Source organism: Pecten maximus, unplaced genomic scaffold (genome assembly GCF_902652985.1).
Source record: "Pecten maximus unplaced genomic scaffold, xPecMax1.1, whole genome shotgun sequence".
NCBI lineage: Eukaryota > Metazoa > Mollusca > Bivalvia > Pectinida > Pectinidae > Pecten > Pecten maximus.
The window spans coordinates 31,600-44,098 of NW_022979904.1; the positions used below are offsets into that span (position 1 = coordinate 31,600).

The 12,499-nt window shown below is 35.7% G+C and overlaps 1 protein-coding gene across 1 annotated transcript in view; it reads left to right on the forward strand.

Moving 5' to 3' along the window:
* Positions 1-927: 927 nt before the first annotated feature.
* LOC117319290 overlaps positions 928-12,499 on the forward strand; it is a 31,262-nt gene continuing 19,690 nt past the window's right edge. The window contains exons 1-2 of the mRNA XM_033874121.1: positions 928-1,332; positions 9,293-9,601. Of these exons, the coding sequence (XP_033730012.1) occupies positions 1,275-1,332; positions 9,293-9,601 (367 nt within the window). The 5' untranslated portion in view covers positions 928-1,274. The remainder of the gene's footprint in view (positions 1,333-9,292; positions 9,602-12,499) is intronic.

A 12,499-nucleotide genomic window follows, 5' to 3' on the forward strand; every position in this document is an offset into this window, starting at 1 on the left:
ATCACAACGAAGTACGGTAGTACAAAACTACGTCGATCATTTATTTAGAACACAACTTTAAATCTTGGATCCCCAATTAACGTGACACTGTCGTCAGTTTTAGTATATATAATCCTTTGTCTTCCTGAAGATAATACCTTACTGCCTTAGCTATTACTGTACAAATAACGCTTAATACTCCTAAACTAGCAATACGCCAATATTGAATATCGAAAAGTAGTTATTACATAACGACATGTGCAGCCAATGAAATCTTAAGGTGCCATATTGGATTTTTTTTTCTTTTTTAATTGAAAAAAATATCATGAAATTTTGTGTTAATCACCTACATATTCCCGGTATATTTGACAATTATTGTTGTTTTTGTCAGTTTTCCATGTAATTGACATTTTAATAATAGTGTCATCACATCCGACTTTTAAATATGTAGCCCCACTTTCGTTTTATTATCAATAACTCATTAAGTTACATTGTGTTGCCTTGGATGAGAACTCGGATTTTATGCATTACTGGATTAAATTCTTAATTGTAAATCTTACATTTTTCTTCGCCAGATAGCCCGCATACCGTGTATAAGATAGCCCGTTTCACCAGATAGCCCGCTTCATACCGTGTATAAGATAGCCCGTTTCACCAGATAGCCGGCTTCATACAGTGTATAAGATAGCCCGTTTCACCAGATAGCCCGCTTCATACCGTGTATAAGATAGCCCGTTTCACAAGATAGACTTCTTCATACCGTGTATAAGATATATATATATAGCCCGTTTCACCAGATAGCCGGCTTCATACAGTGTATAAGATAGCCCGCTTCGCCAGAAACCCCGCTTCATACCGTGTATAAGATAGCCCGCTTTACCAAAGAGATTGCTTCATACAGTAAACAAGATAGCCCGCTTCGTCAGATAGCCCGCTGAATAATTTAAGATAGCCCGTAAAAGGCATATTCAAATATAAAAAGTCGTAAAGCCTGCGGGCTATAGTAGAAAATTACATATATGATTGATAAGACACAAACTAATGAACACGAAGAAAAACCAACAATACACTATTGTATAAACAGTGTTCTAGAATCGCCTAAGGAATGAATATGTATATCGCCTTAATCAACTAATGCTGTAGGGACATAAGGTAAATTATTGACCCGCACGTGGCAGGGAATATCACAGGTAAACACGACAGGTGACACATTGGATGGCTTCAGTGGCTGAACAAATACGTATTCTAAACAACCCGAGATTGTGTCACTGAGCTAGTATATTGTCTTCTCCAGGATGGACTTAAGTGTTGTAGCTGTGACCCTTATTGTCAACGTACTTCCACTTTTCCAAGGTAATATTGATTTCATATTTATTTCTTTAATTAATGGATCATTATAACTTAATATCTTTTTGAATTGCTAGAAATTTGATTTTTTTAAAGATCATAAAACAGTATATTTATTATATGATAATGCAGTTGAAAAGTTGTAGTCAAAGTATTAATACTGAATTTATCTGATTAGTCGTTTTTACCTACATCACACCGTACTGAATTTTGTTTGTTTGTTTTTTGGTTTTTTTTTTGTTTTTTGTTTTTTTTGTTTTTTTTTGTTTTTTTTTTTGTTTTTTTTTGTTATTGAGAGTTCGTTGTTTCTCGAAATTAAGAAGAAAATGCGATATTACACAGAAGTTGAAAGTTTGCAATCATAAATAAATTAGCGATAATGTAAATGAAAGATCACTTTCTCACAGTAATGTATAATATACTCGGCTATTTCACAATTATTGTTGTTATTGTGATCAGTCCTGACAATTTGACAGGTGACTAACCATGTTCGTACCATGGTCATTTGCACTCTTTGTTGATCAGGGAACACTGTTTCCATCGCTGTTTGTGTTAAAGTAGAGTATCCTTATGTAAGAAAACTTCTTTTCACTGATGGGCTGCAGAATGGCCCAACTTATTACCCTTCCGGATGATACTTAACGGATAATAACATTTTTATCCCATACATCGGCATTGTCATCAAAAAAGCATACAGTACTTGTAATTTAAACAGAAAATCAGTACTTACACTCAAGTTACGAACATGTTACCTGCATCAGTCATTATAAAAAATATCCTTATCTTGAACAGAAAAAAAAGGATTGAAAAATAATTCGTCCCAAACAGAAAAAAAAAGATGGGGATTTCCAGGGTTGAGATCTCCTGGAGTCAGCCCCGAAACCATCTGGTGTCTTCACACAGGGCGTTCATTCTTCCATATATATCATACCATGAGTAATACCATGTATAGTGTGTCGGACCTGTCCAGCTTTGTCAGTTTCGACTTTTTATATTTCAACTCAAAAAGGAATCCGCTAATATTTCTGTAGTTTTCAACATCAAACCAATATCGAAGAAAACAAACATGGTAAGGTTGTCCGACAAAATAGACGAACTCAATTCTTACAAACATGGAAAGGTTGTCTGACATAATAGACGACCTCAATTCTAACAAACATGGTAAGGTTGTCCGACAAAATAGACGACCTCAATTCTAACAAACATGGAAAGGTTGTCCGACAAAATAGACGACCTCAATTCTAACAAACATGGTAAGGTTGTCCGACAAAATAGACGACCTCAATTCTAACAAACATGGAAAGGCTGTCCGACAAAATGTATCGTCTTTGCTCGAACTAAGCAAAATTTGTTTAATTCATAGGGTAACTAGTAAAACCTGGCAATAATCGATATGCTTAATTAATTCAGTTAGGTTGCCTGCTTAATTAGCATATGCAATGAATATGTAATAACAAATAAGTAAAAGCAAATAACAAAGAACATAAATTGACTTTTAATACTTTTCAGGCAATTGAACATTAAATGATGAATATGCAAATAATACATGATATCATTGATATTATCAACAATACGATAAATAATTATAAATTAATACATACTATGTATATAGGATATCAATTTAATTTTCATTTCATATGAGATTTTATCAAATAAGTCTAAGAAAATTTTACTTTTGTGAGCCTTGGCAAAAGACCTCTTACCAAAGAATCCCAGCATGTTGCAACATTTAACAGCTAAATTGAGGTCTTTGTCACAGCATGACATTGATATATCTTGATCTAGAGCATCAGCTTTGCTAAATGAGGGACTTGAACATTTGTACTTACTTTTTTGCGGAGACGCCAACTCTTATCGAACACGGACAACCACTCTTTTCTTGTCATAAAAAAAGGCTATGAGTTGGAAGATTGGTGGCCGTTCTGTCTTTAAGACAATATCATAGCATTAACACTTCTTCAACTCACGGCGTATACATGTCACGGTTTACTCGGCATCCAAAATGTTTAGTCTTACTAATGCACATGATATATGTCGAATGCTGACAAAAACACATGTTTCCAGAAGTGCAGCTCGATGAAATATATTCGATAGTTTCAAAATATCATTTCGGAAATATTTTTATGGAGAGTTAACACAAACCGTAAACTATATCATTAACCAATGGACGTGAAACTACCATATATGCAACCATGACATGACATTCAACCCCTAATGAAGTAAGTAAACATTTTCGGTGTAGGGTAAAGAAATCAAGATGGAATGAGACGGACCGACGGACTGTAAATTCCTGAAAGCACAAAAAGACAGATTGACATGCTGGGAATTTCTGGAGACGGAAAGAGACAGATTGTTGGCCTGGGAATTCCTGGAGACAGAAAGAGACAGATTGTTGGCCTGGGAATTCCTGGAGACAGAAAGAGACAGATTAATGGGATGAATAACCAAAAATAATTAATATTCTTGCAACTGCTGAATCAATTTTCTGAGAAGAACTCTACATTATATACTAATGTTGCTTTACACATCAACCCGCCTAATGTGGAATCCAATATGGCTTCATTCTCTGATTGGCCATGTCGGTGTTGGTCTGCATCTTAGTTCTAATTGTCCATGTCGATCATTCCTAATACCTGGAAGATGACGGTTGGTAGCGAAATCTATATAACTTGAAGTTTGTCTTTAACCTTTTGACTTTTGAATGCAAATTGACTTTTGGATGCACATGCTTACTGGTTAACAGATGCATGTAGTATCCTAAATGTTATGGGAAACTGACTACTTGGCCACATACCCCCAATGTCTTCTGTCCAGTAGGACACTGGCAATAACAATTCTTTATAGGATTAATGGTATCGGAGCTGTCATGCTGAATATGAGCATTGTACTTTACACTGCTTCCATGCCTCGAGTAGATCTGACATCGTACAATTTCCCAAACTTTCATAGTCACCATCATCACTGATGTTACCAGCTGCCAGTGATATTTGGTATGTGCCACAGGATATTGTCCGAAGGTATCCATTGTCCAACTTTAGAAAGTCACAATACTCCACAGTCGCATCTCGTTTAACGAATAGTGACTTGGCCCTTCTGGTAAGATCTGGCTCGTCTTTCACACCCTGAGCTAAGGTGTTGTGAACACTAAAGCGTGCTTTCATTTTGTCACCCAGTGACCAAACCTTTGTGTTCTAACATATGAGAATATGGGTCCTCGGATTTCATTGAAACATGTTGTTACTATTCTAACGCGTGATTCGATATCAATGACATAGTTTGTGTCCGGTTGTGTTTTAAAAACGAACATTGCTTGAATCGTCCTTGATATGACTTCCCTATCCATCTTGATTTAGTTATGGATCTATCAAGGTTATGCTGTGGAAGTCTTATGATTCTTTTACCCACTATCGTTCAACACGGCATTGGGGTGGCATACATTAAAGCCCAAAATCAACACTTTGCACGAATGGTAACGTTTTGATCTTTGGGCGGGATAAGAGTAAGTGACAAAGCTCTCTATATGCTAAATAATTTAAATGGGCTGCATATGGAAGACATTCAACTTGTCATTTGTTCACAAAAGTTGACGTTTACTTTCGGCGTTATGCTTACTGTTTTCGTATTTTAGTATAGTGTGTGGTTCAAACTTTCCTATTTCATTAAAATGAATAGTTATTTTTGGTCTGTTTTGTGACAATCTGCGTTCTTACTTTAGTCATTAGCTACATAATTAGTTAATTAGGTGTGTGCATCATCGATTACTTTGGGTTAAATGTAAAGCAATTTGAACCAACTTTGATGGCAAATAGCTTTGTATCAGTGAGTGGTCTCTACTGGTTAAACATATTTAGGCCAAACCCTTCGGGAAATTAACACTGCTGGAAACACCACCGTTGGTCTTGCAAATGCTTCAACATATCTATAAAAGCAGTCGATCGGCACATCACACACCTTCCAGGTTTACCAAATACTATCTTCTTAAGATGTTTAGTGGTTAGCGACAAACACAGCATTTAAGTATTTCAGAGTATCTATTATATAATTAGAATTACATCTTGCTCCCTGATACTAAATTACGACAAAGTTTAAAACTGAAACATCTTTATAAAAAAAGCAGCGTTTAATTAGATTGACACTATAGTTTACGCATGTTTGTGATGTTGATGGTTGATTGATCAAAGTTATGTAAAAAGATCACGGTACAAGTCCCGCGTGATGTTTCTACTGATAAACTAGGTCACTGGTGTAATCGATATAATTAGGATTAATTAAAGGCGTTCAGAGACACGAAATCCCGCGAGATTATGCCGTAGTCGTCCTCAATACAGCAGGTACACGCTTCACATTTTGTTTTAAGTAAATAGGAGGGAAATAACACAACGCCATAACAAAACAACCATATGTAGTTTTGTTCTTGCCCTAAGAGTCCTGGTAAAAATAGAAAATTAGTTAAACAGAAATTACCTAGGTTTCAAGGGAATCGTCAAAAAACAGGAAGTGGATATTTTTTAACAAGAAACTTATAAACATCGTTCAATCTTCTTGAAAACATTATTATAAATGTATGAAATTATCCTTAGGCTATACAGAAACGAAAATTGGTAATAAATTTTGAACAAAATAATTAATCGAGTCCCTGTGAAGAATCGCCTGTTCTTTTGACGTCACGACTACAGGCGACCGTTCTTAGCAAAAATAGTTCATAAAGATATTAAGAATACAAAATAATCACATCAATATGTTGTTCCATCGTGATGATGTTTATCTTTTATACAACATAACAAAATATATATTTGCGAGTTACATAGGTCAATCGGGTATTTTAATCCGGTAGCACAAATTTTCGAGACGATAAAAAAACACTTGATATAGTGACGTCAAAAAAAGACGTCATTTAATGACGTCATGGACATTGTTCTACATATCACTAAATCAATTTGAACTATGGCAGAATTATGATCTGATAACTGTTCATTTTGTTTTGTAAGTTTATATAGTGACAATGCAGAGCAAATGAAATATTCCATAATACTAACGTTGTGAGTAAACATAGTTCAAAGTTAGCGAGTAATTGTATATAAGAAAATGTGTTCTTGATTAACGGGGATCAACGTCGTCGTTTCTGAATAGTTCATCGACTGTGTATTTACATATCATATTCTTTTGATTGAATACGTCCATTTAGTTTTGAATAAGGTACAGTATTTTTCTTCGAGGAAAAAAAAATAGATATATTCAAGGTTGGCCAAAGAACATTTTGTGTCATTCATATCGGCGTTAGTTGTCACGTCTATATTCCTATTTCAACAGTATTTGAACACCCTGAAAGAATATTAGTAAAACGTATGGATAAATGTTTAGTTGAACAAATGGTTAAATCAAGTAAACACCTAATCTATCAAGAATACATCGGTAAAGACATCCAATTACCGTTTGGGGAAATTAATGACGTTTTAGATTACTTTAACATTTCATGACGTTTTATATAACTTATATAACAATCCGACTGGTAGAGATTTCGTAGCCCTTTCCGTACAGATATGTATACATTTACACCTATATATTATAAAGTAGTCACTTTAAAATATGGAATCTTTTCGTTTAACAAAATAGTTATTGACTTTGTTTTAAAAGGTTAATACAAGGAATTATTAACCTTCGCCTAGTAATATTTCCGTCGACCTACGGACTCGTGGAATATCACTTTTCTCATGAAATATATGTTTACGAGGAAATAGATATTACTCATACTTTAATGGTTTAACCTCCATCCACAACCCAATCCCAGCCTCATCTCATTCTTTATAGTAAGGATTTAATCAACACTAAAATAGTGCGTAGGAAGTCAACCAATCATGGTAAATTGTAATTCATTAAAGGTTTGGAGGTAGTCAATTTGTATACAAATCATTTTTATGTTCTGTCAGATTATAGGTATTGAAGTGTGAAGTTTAGCAAAAGGTTTGTTTTTACAATCATTGTTTCAGTTTAGTAATCAAATATAAGCAATAATGCGAGTTTTAACTAGAACAATAGGATTTTATTTTTTTCCATACGCTAATTTGGTGGCAAATATTTCGTCTTTGGAAATTTGAAGTGGACGTCTCTAACAGTATTTAAGGGAAAAAAGTGAGATGAAGATCACGTGATCAAACGAAGTATGCAGCATAAATGAAGAACGGTGTCGCATTACATCATTAAAATTAACAACAACAGCGATCACAACTGTTATATAATTAACAGGTCCGGAAAGATGAAATCATTCCGGAATCTATGCCATACTGTTACGGAAATTAGTTTGTCCATTTTCCATTTGTGATAATTGATCACGCGCATGATTCCATTGATTTAGGCATAAAATAGACACCGACATGGGTACGGTCAGTGAGCGTGAACGAAACTTCACTAGTTCTAACCAGCCGGTATCTAATGGGTGTTATGGCAATTACAGTCTTGATTTAGTTGGTTGGTTGGTTCTTTGTCACCTTTCAACGTCCTATTGCCATTAAGCAATTAGCCTGCTTATTTGGAATCGAGGGACGAATTAAAATGCTGTTTCTTCGGCCATGTCGGAGGCACATTGACATGATACCTTAATTTATTCTGCCACCGGAGTGGATATGTTATATGTCCTCGAGTAGGCACTTTTTTGTGCTGAGACCAAGCAGGAAGTAGTTAGGGCTATTATCATTGACTTTGGTATGCCACAGATTTGTGAAACTTTCCATAGCTGATTTAACGTGTGTGGTCTCGCAACACAAGTAACAAAAGTGAAATAGTGTAAGCTGAGCCGTGAAAGTAGTCTCCAATCTTGTAAGGTCTAACTTCCGGGAAACCTTAAAGGTCGTCTTACAATTGTAACTTCTAACACCCGGAGAACCATACAATTCGTCTAACAATTTGTGCGTCCTAACTTCCGGGGAAGAATATAACCAGTCCTACAATTTGAAGGTCCTATAGTTTCCGGGGAACAATAAAATTCGTCTTACAATTTCCACATCCTACATTTCCGGTTAACATTAAAGTCGCCTTATCCTATCTTCGGAGAACAATAAAAGTCGTATTACAGTTTGTAAGTCCTAACTTCCGGAACCGTAAATATTGTCATACGATTTGTACGTCCTAACTTCCGGGGAACAACAGAAATCGTCATACAATTGGATTGTGACATTCCCATTGGCATAACACTATTTGGTTGCAGTATTCTATTATTATCGGTCCTAATTTGTTGGTCGTGATCAATATTTACTTTTGCATCACAATCGGATAATTGTGTTATCTTCCCGCCCCCACGTGACCGGATGTCAATTAGTTGGTTAATACCAGTGTATATATAATCCTAAAGATATTAAGTTGGTGCTGTTTGAGGGTCTCGCGGAGATATCTACCTGATGTTAACTGACGCTCTACATATGAACCCCAGGAAGCATAAAAATGAATTCTCCAAATTGTGGTTATAATTTAACATATTTCGCTCCGAATAATAAGTCGAATAAAGTATCTACTTAAAATTACTTAAATTCATACATATGTTGTATGAATGTCAAAAAAATCACAATTAAATTTTCTTTTTTTACCATAGATGACATTAATAGGTCCCTACACATAATCTTAACATTAGTTTCATACTAAAACTAACTATCGTAACAAAAACAATTTTCATATAATCAGGCACAATGCTGAAAACAGTTTTTGACTTTTCATAACTAACCCCTGTGTATCATGCATCATTTTCAAAGTATAAACGTATGTTGGTATGATACTGAATTGAGGAAAGTGGGCAATTTGTAAACAAATGGCTTACTCTTTTTGGCTACAGATTTTTACTCTAATTACCGACAGGAATCACGAGTGACTCCGCTTGGCTAGAAATATAGTTCCACGTTATTAGCATATGTTATGATTGTGGACATACATATACATTTATTTTTAATACTGAATCTCACAATTGTTCTTTTGCCGACAGGATCCACAAGCGTTCTGCTGTTGGAACCAAGCTTTGTGAGTAATTGGACAGCAATTGAAACACAAGCTCAAACGGAAGTCAAGATTATGCATGATTTCGGCGAACTTCCTGTAAAAGTTGTTGCGGAACTGAAACTTACTATAAATGGACACGAATACATCTTCAATGCTCTGGGGAGTGCCCAGGTTGACGATGATGATTACTCGGGAGCATTATATGGAGGGATTATCTGTTTATACAATGAAGTACTAGTACATGTCTTCGCTGCCAAGTCTAGCAGCAATCCGATTGGCCTACTAGCTTATGTCGGTAAGTATCAGAGATCGGTTATGTTACAAACCAATAAACGATTTGAAACATCATCATATTACATAGAGCCGTCAGTCGATACACTATGTACAGATATAAATAACTGTTCCAGACAAAACGAGAGATACTTCCGGTCCCTATCGTGTACCATGAAATAGCAAATCGTGAGAAACATGATCCTTAACATGGAGCATGATATAGCAAAACGTGAGCCTCTTAATCATTTACATGGACCACGACATAGCAAATCGTGAAAAAAACATTATCCTTAACATGGAGCATGATATAGCAAACGTGAGAATATGATCTACAGTTGAGTGTAGACTAAAGGTTACACAAAGTGCACTCCGAGTGCACTCCTTTTGGACTTAGAGTGCACTCCGTTTGGACTCCAGGTAAACTTGGAGTGCAGTCCGAGTGCACTCCAAGTTTACCTGGAGTCTTATCAGGCTCCAATCCTACCTGGGTCCACATGTATCACATGTACCTGTAACCAAGTACATATATACATAATGTTTATAGATAGATGTATACTCTTATACATTTAGACTCCTTAAACATGTAACAATAAGATATGTGTTACTGTTTTATCTTTGTATATGTCATCTTATTATTTTGTTGGTTCAATTTTAGTTGGTTAACTTACAGCATATAATATAATTGATTTTTTCTATTAGTAAACCCTATATAAAATGAAAAGATCTGGCACTTCGTTGAAAAATGTATGATAGCATTCCTTTGATTTGAAGAGTTTTAACAAGCCACGTACATTAATAGAAACTGGTAATAAACAAAAATGTATTTGGCAAGTTGTTTGTGGTCTCTCAAAATATAAAGTTTGATTGTGTACTAGAAATATCTTGTACTCGAAGTACTACTGTTTTTAATATTTCAAATACTCCCCTTACTTACGAGGAAAGCCGAATAGGTTATATGGTCCGGATCCGTCACGTGACGAAGTCATTAACTTCCGTCGCAAAGAAACAATGGATCACGAGGCAAGTGTAAACAAACACACGTCTAAGGCATGACACTTACTTTTGCGTCTTTCTGTTAATTTTTGTTTGCAGTAAATGATTCTTTAGTGTTATGATATATAAGGTTAAACAACTTAACTTAATAATTCGTTTTGTTGTGGCTTTGTCGTGTGATAATCAACTTTGTTTATCGCTGGCGTTAAACTAATGGGGCCCCAAGGGGGTAATTACAATCGAAATATTAACTTACTGTCTCTCTGTCTCTTTCAGATTTTTAACTGGAATGTTACTGTATTATTTGCCGATATGCACATGAATTGATACCTTCTCTGTTTAAATAGATATCGTTTTCCATTCAACTGGCATCAATATATATATTTGATATAGATTAATAAACAGTGTGACTCACACAAGAGTTGGACTAACTCTATACCTCCCAGGTACGTATAGAACATGTTAAAAAGAATGAATACCAAAAGTAATGAGTTGGTCTAGTATCTTTCTACTTTTCTGTCATGTATCAAGTTTTCTTTTCTAGTGTTCTAAGAAAATTTTAATAGCTTCGGTTTTAATTCAGATCAACACCAAATTGTTAGCTAATTATATTATACAATAGACACCACCACCAGCTTCTCAGAGCTTGGGGAAGGGGACAAGGTAGAGTATGTAGTAGTCTGAGAGACATGGTATACCATGCACAGTATGTGATAGAGAATTAACATATACGAACATACTGTTGCTCTCCTGTTTTACAGCAATTTCCCAAGCTGTGTAGAAAATTAGAGACACGTCCTCTCTGATGACTTTGGACAATACATCAGTTTCATGGCAACCAGGATTGATTAACTTATATTACTCTTGTATGTTTAACTAAGTACAAATGTATGACAAAAATGTTTGTCTTAGTCTTTGCGATAAGTATGTATATAATGACATGCTTATTTAATTTGGATGATGATGATGATAATGATGATGATGATGCTGCTGCTGATGATGATGATATGATGATGATGATGATGATGATGATGATGATGCTTTGTCAAAATATGATCACCTCAGGGCTTTTTCTGAGGGCTTTCTGGGGCCATTCCCAATTGGAATTATTTCATTTTAAACCCGAATTCCTATAATTTTCTCTTTACTCCTGAAGAAATATTTCCGAATTCACCAATTTTGTTCCCAAAATGAGACAAAAACCCCATCCCGAACCAATGAGAAAAAGCTCTGTCACCACAGATAATGATGATTTTTGCAATATGTTTACTAACTCGGTTCCCCTTCCCCCAAGGATGTTTCTGACCGGTTCAAATCCATTCACAACTTTATGACTAGTAGCGATTTAAAGGAATTACCTCTATTTCCCCTATTTGGTGCCGCCCATTTGGCCCCTCAGGGTTCAGAATCACCATTTATGCAAAATCAGTTCCCCTTTCCCCAAGGATGTTTCTGACCAAATTAGGTTCAAATCCATTCATAACTTAATGACTAGTAGCGATTTAAAGGAATTACCTCTTTGTCCCCTATTGGGCCCCGCCCATTTGGCCCCTCAGGGGTCAGAGTCACCAGTTATGCAAAATCAGTTCCCCTTCCCCCAAGGATGTTTCTGACTAAATTGGGATTCAAATTCATTCATAACTTTATGACAAGTAGCGATTTAAAGGAATTAACTCTATTTCCCCTTTTGGGCCCGCCCATTTGGCTCCTCAGGGGTCAGAGTCACCATTTATGCAAAATCAGTTCCCCTTCCCCCAAGGATGTTTCTGACCAAATTGGGATTCAAATCCATTCATAACTTTATGACAAGTAGCGATTTAAAGGAATTACCTCTATTTCCCCTATTGGGCCCCGCCCATTTGGCCCCTCAGGGGTCAGAGTCACCACTTATGCAAAATCAGTTCCCCTTCCCCCAAAGATGTTTCTG